This window comes from Petaurus breviceps, unplaced genomic scaffold (genome assembly GCF_028583685.1).
Source record: "Petaurus breviceps papuanus isolate PSGF00001 unplaced genomic scaffold, PetGlider_PUasm1.0 174, whole genome shotgun sequence".
Lineage (NCBI taxonomy): Eukaryota > Metazoa > Chordata > Mammalia > Diprotodontia > Petauridae > Petaurus > Petaurus breviceps.
This window is the reverse complement of record NW_027185761.1, coordinates 25486476-25492475: the sequence shown is the minus strand read 5'-3', so window position 1 is coordinate 25492475 and position 6000 is coordinate 25486476. Positions and strand designations below refer to the sequence as shown.

General features: G+C 41.2%; 2 protein-coding genes across 3 annotated transcripts in view; both read right to left on the bottom strand.

Moving 5' to 3' along the window:
- Positions 1–4677, bottom strand: part of CIDEC (cell death inducing DFFA like effector c) — a 13716-nt gene extending 9039 nt beyond the window's left edge. The window contains exons 1-3 of the mRNA XM_069083978.1: positions 4638–4677; positions 4181–4258; positions 3752–3902 (exon numbers count right to left, since the gene is read on the bottom strand). Of these exons, the coding sequence (XP_068940079.1) occupies positions 3752–3902; positions 4181–4258; positions 4638–4642 (234 nt within the window). The 5' untranslated portion in view covers positions 4643–4677. The remainder of the gene's footprint in view (positions 1–3751; positions 3903–4180; positions 4259–4637) is intronic.
- Positions 1–6000, bottom strand: part of RPUSD3 (RNA pseudouridine synthase D3) — a 320316-nt gene that overhangs the window by 27479 nt on the left and 286837 nt on the right. The gene's annotated exons all lie outside the window — the stretch shown is intronic.

Genomic DNA, 6000 nt, shown 5'->3' with positions numbered 1-6000 from the left:
GCCTCTAACCCATGCTAACAGTGAGTAAGTCACTCAGTCTCTCAGAACCACAGGTAACTCTAAGTATGCTTTGATATGGGACTTTGGGATTGCCCAAACAAAAACAGCATTTTCTAGAATCACATTTAGAATGTGGTGTATATGGGCTCCAAGTGAAGCCTGAGGGGAGGGGGGAGAAGCTCCCTTAAGGTAATTGATCAAACAGTGTTTGACAAACAGAAAACAGCCAGACTTGCTGGGGGTGGGGGTGGGAGGGAGTCTAGAAGAAGTTCTAATGAGAAAAAGAGCTTAACTCTTGATTGGCTTCACGGAATGTGGTTGTTGGGGGGAGAGGGGCAAGGAGGGTAGATAATTACTCTCCCTTGTCCTCTCCCTTTAAGAGGAAGGCAAAAAGCACAATTATTGGCCTTATTTGTCTTACTTTTAATTACATCAAAATTTTACAGAATAAGGATGAAGGAGGATATATAAGAATTCTCTGGAGAAGAAAGGGAAAAAGGAATGATGTGGCTATAAGGTTCCTACTGGGAAAAAGCCATAAAATACAATAATAAGTAAAAAGCCATAAAACAAATTCTGTGAAAGGTGGAAGCCTGGATATGGTGACCTGTTAAAAATCATAACTTAAATATTGAATCATAACTTATACAGTGACTCATAACTAATGATAATATAACCTATGAAAGCCATAGCAAGAATATCATGACCTATATGTGACTGGTACATGATCCATACACAAACTTATGTTTGGGTATAACACTGGCTTAATGCCCAAGCTCATTACTAAGCAGAAAACCAAAACAATCCTCCAATCAGTAGGGATGCACTCTCTAGCTCCTCTTCCCTTTTTCTGTTTTCTGTAATTACTATGGGGATTTTGGGGGTTCTTTTGCAGGGATCCACTGAAGTGTTTGTCCACTGCCTCATACCAAACATTGCCCTTGTTTTGTGAGTATTCATAATGATTTATTAAACTACCACCTATAATCAGTCTGGAGCTCCTTGACCTCTTCCTTTGGTATAAAAAGGACACCCCACAGTTATGAGGGAGGTATAGGGTTTCCCCAGCCTGGGGAATTCCAGACCCTATAGTGGCATTTGTCATGCCTTCTTCAAAGCCAAGAGGCAATGTAGTATATGGCAAAGAGAGTTGGTTTTAGAGTCCTTGACTGGGTTCAAATTTTACATTGACTTAGGATCATAGATACAAAGCTGGAGGAGACCTTAGGATATATAGTCCAACTTCAGCAGCTGAGGTGAAGGGTTTATTCAAGACCAAATGGATGTTGAAAGTCCTTCCTTTTCTGGTTTTCTCCACTAGGAAGTGAGGGGCTTGGACTAGATGACCTGTAAGGTTTCTTTCCAGCTTCATGCTGATAATCCTTTTCTAATAAGGATAGTCACACCCCAGTTTTTTCCAACCCTGGAGTTCTATCCTTCTTCAGAATGGATATTTTTTTCTTTTCTTTTTTTTTTTTTATTAATTTGTTTGTTTCCTTTTAGTTTACAGGATTCAATTCCACAATTCCTTGAGTTTTAGATTTTGTCCCTACAGGATGGATATTAAGTGGAAATTAAACCAGTTGACATCTCTAGGGATAAAAAGCATCACAAGAATCCAAGAAGCAAAGGACCATGATTCAACCAAGGTTTGCACAAAGTACCATTGTTTGGGGAAGTTAAAATATATCTCCTTCTTCATCCTGGCTAGTTGGCTGGAAACTGTCTCCTTGAGGATAAGGCTATACAGCTAGAAGAGACTTTGGATATAGTCCAATTTTATCCCCATTTCATAGATGAGGACAGGAAAAGTACACAGAACTTGAGCTACTTGCCCAGAGTCATAACTGGTGACCACACCAAAGTAAGGACCAGAACTTGTCCCTTCACACCTACTTGAAATGCCCATGGCCTCATATACTAAGCCCCTGTATGTAACAAGTTTGGAAAATTACTGAATTCTTCCTGAACTTATACATGCTTAACCAGGAGCCTCTCTCTTGTGAGAAACAGACCTGGCCATACTTCCTGATAAGATGTCAGAATGATCCTGGGCATCTGGGTCTCACAATAAATCAGGGCAAAGACTATACAACTGTCCAGACCAAGGCCTGGCTACAGCGGATGTGCTTATCTACCATTGTCAGACTAACTTTACTTCCCACAAGACTAACTTTGTTTCCCACACCTATTTTTGTCAGTTTTTGACTTTAAATATTCCCCCTTTCCCTATGGTCGGGGCAGCTCCCCTAAGGTTTCCTTGGGAGACTGTCGCTGGCCAGCTCAATAAACTGATGCTCAGAATAATTGACTAGCCTTGGGTTCTTTGTCTCTATGTGTCCATTACACTACTCTAAAATATTCTTAATATTTGTTTCATATAATTTTCTTTCATCACCAGAAAACTAGACTGAGATAATTTCCTCATGGGGTCTACCATTAGTCCAGAAGTACTCCAAGGGCAAGTAATATATATAGAGTTTGGGATACTGCTCAGACTATTAGATGTTATTATTGACAAATTTCAGAAGGTTGCCCAACCTAACTAGCCTTTTAAGGGTCAAAGGCAAAAGTTCTTCACATGGGATTTAATAAAAATGTTTTTTTTTAATTTTCTGATAACTATTTCAATATACTCAATTTTACTTTTAATCATATAGTTAAGCATTTAAGAACATCCTTCTGAGGGATCCATAGGCTTCACTAGACAGCCAAAAGTGTGTATGATACACAAAAAAGTAAAAAACCCTTGGTCTAAAGGGGATCCCTAAGGCTCCTCCTCACACCAAACTTCAACCAAAGGGCTCTCTTCCTGTGATTATGGAAGGGACTTGATTATATATAATAGTTTGCCTAAAAAACTACTATAAAACAGAACTGAAAGTCAAGAGACTGGGTACTAGTCCTACCTCTGTCACTAATTCAATTCAAACATGTTCAAGGCAGTGCGTATAATAAAGACAAAAATTGTCTCTCCAAGACTTAGCAACTGATACAAGGAGATATGCACATGACAAACAATGGGGAAAAAAAGAAAAGAAAAAAATCAACCTTGAAATTATGATGATAAGCTAGTTCTAGAGAAGAGTTGAAAAATGTACCTCTCTCTCTCTTTGGAGGTTGGAGAAGAGAGGGTTATTTTGTGTATAGAATATTGTACATATTGTGAAATACCTAATATATTTGTTGGTTTTGTTGAATTGCTGCATCTCCTTCCTTTTCTAGTCTCTTTTACAAGGCATAAGCCATACAGAGAGAGACAAATGTGAAAGTGTTATAAAAACAAAGAGCTATCAATCTAAAATAAGATTTTTTTAAGTCCCTGCCCTCAAGGAGTTTTTGTTCTCCTGGGTAGGCTGTAACACAATGATAAACAAATACAAGGAAAATTGAGAAGGGGAAGTACCCCACATGCATGAGATGAGAGGGCCTGGCAAAGTGGCCATAAATTCAGACATATTTCTTACCTTCTATGGGGCTCAGTTTTTTTTAAACTGAGAACTACAGAGATTGGTTTAAAATTGATCAGCCCAAGGTTTCTTCCTGTTCTGAAACTGATTGCAAAAGATCCTAATCCACCTTTAGCTCAAGGTGGGTTGGGTTTCACGTATGATTGGGTCACTCTTGCCTAGTATATAGAGATGTAAACCAGAACCTGGATCCTCGGCCTCACTAAAACAGTATTCTAAATACAGAAGCTAATTAGTTGCAACTAGATACCAAGATTAGCCTATCTCACATAGTCTCTTACCTTGTGGCTGAGGTCTAAGAGACTATCAGCCATGATGCCCTTCCGAACACTCCGGTCCAAATTGCTCACACGGTAGGGTCGGGCTTTGGTCACATGATTCATTTCGGTCCACAGTGGCTGTGTCACCACAGAGGTATTTACTGCTATCCAGCTGGAAAGCCAGAGAAGGCAGTAAGGATGAGTACTCTCTATAACTCCCAACTTCTTCATTTACCCTCTCCCAACCTGTAGCCGCCTCCCCTCTTTTCTCAACCAAATGATGTCTCTCTTCCTTCTGAAATCTATTCCAGACATTTCAGGAAGACTTCGATGGTGAACTTCACAACATAAATAAGCTGCCAGAGGGCAAGATCTACTTAATGGGTGCCTTCTTGTGGCCATATGGCTTAGAGAATTGATCTATTAAATTTGAATATGGACAAACCTCACCTGGAAAGAGACTTGGGAGAAAGAAGGCTGAGGGACTTCATTGCATATTCCATCCTGGTCAGCTGTACTGGTTGAGACCTATAAAGGAAACAAAGACCACTCATTCCAACCAAGTCACACTTCTCTTCCTCCCAACCTCTCCCCAGCAAAGGAAGCTCTAGGGCTTGTTTTTCTTTTGGCATTATAACAACAAAACCAACGAGAAGCAATCTACTACTATCCAGACCCCTCTTCCACCTCCCTCCCTTAGCCTGACATCCCTACAACTTGGTTCACAGCTTAGCTGCTTTACTAGCAATAGCTGTTCCCAAGTCAGGAAATAAATTTTCTAATTTAAACCTCTGGTCTAGACATCTGGACCCTCCCAGGTCCCAAGACTATGCTTAGTTCAGTCCTCCCTTAATAGGGGTCCTTAGGTCTAATCCAGTTCTGACCATGTTTTCCCCCAAACACTCACTCCATGTCTGCCTATCCCACTGCTGTGTTCAAACTGCCCAGGAAACTCAGGATTAGAACTAAAGAGATGTGACATAGCTGGACTCTGTTCCAGGGCACAGAGTCCACGGCCAACTAAGTGCTTACGTAAGAGCTTGGGAGTCCTTCAGTGAGGTGAGGAAGGCTTCACTCCCCCACAGACTTTTCACCTACCTGGCCATCAGACAACACTAGACTCAGGAAACTTACTGCAATCAAAATTCTTTTGATTTCCCACTGAGGGAATCTATCTCCACTCCAAACTTCCCTACAGCCAATACTAGGAGAGAGTTCAGGGCTTCTACTCATTCCTAGGAAACAAGTTCTGAAAAGTCACTAGAACAGCCTAGGAGCTTTACCCTTTCCCTTTCCCTAACCCAGCACCACCCACATGCTCAGGACCCTATCTAGGAATTGTTTTCCCCCTCAGTAAGACACCCTTCAGACAACCAGCCCCCACAGTCAGGGCCCCTCCATCCCTCTGACATAATCAAGAACCTCACCAACTTTCCACCCTTACAGCAGCCCCCACCAAAAACCAAACAAACCCTTCTACCACTCTTCCCCCATTAGGAGCAGCTTCTCCTCTTCTCATACCTCACTAAAAGTCACATATCTCCAGGGCATCACTTTCCTGCTTGCTCTCCTGACCCAAAAGCTGGCCAGAATCCATCTTAAGTTCTTCCCCCCTCTCCAATTTATTTCCAGCTCACAGTAGAGCCCCTCTTCCTGGGTTTTCAACTCCAGGCAGAGGAAAAGTATGTAAGGAGTCATGACTTGAGCTGTTCCTCATACCTTGTGACCTCCAATTGTTCTTGCTCTGAGAAACAGATCTTTGTGGAAGGAAAGTGTGGAGAAATGGAGAGAAGGGAAGAGTTCCTGTCAAGGTTGAGATCATAGCTTCTTACCCTTTCCTCCAAAAAATCTGGGAAGTCTGCTAGACTTCAGGAACTAATGCCAGGGCATCAGGTTGGCCATTCATTCAATAGCTATTTATTATGTATCTGCTATGATGTAAAGATACATCCCACATGTAGACAAATGACAACAAGGAGCTGATGAGTGCCATATGGATGCTATTAAAAATTTAAAAAGCAACCTCAACTCATATTTTACTTCTGTTTTCTCTAGCAAGAAGAATGACTTAGAAGTTAGAAAGGATGGAATAGAAGTGGCTAATAGGGGATTCAAACCCATGATAAATAGGGAGGTAATAAGAGAGTACCTAGCTGTCCTCAAATAATTCAAGACATCAGGCCTGAATGAACTAGATCCCAGGTACAGAAAAAAACTGCTTCTATTAGCTGATAGATACCGTTTCTAAGCATCTGTGAATGTGTGTTGAG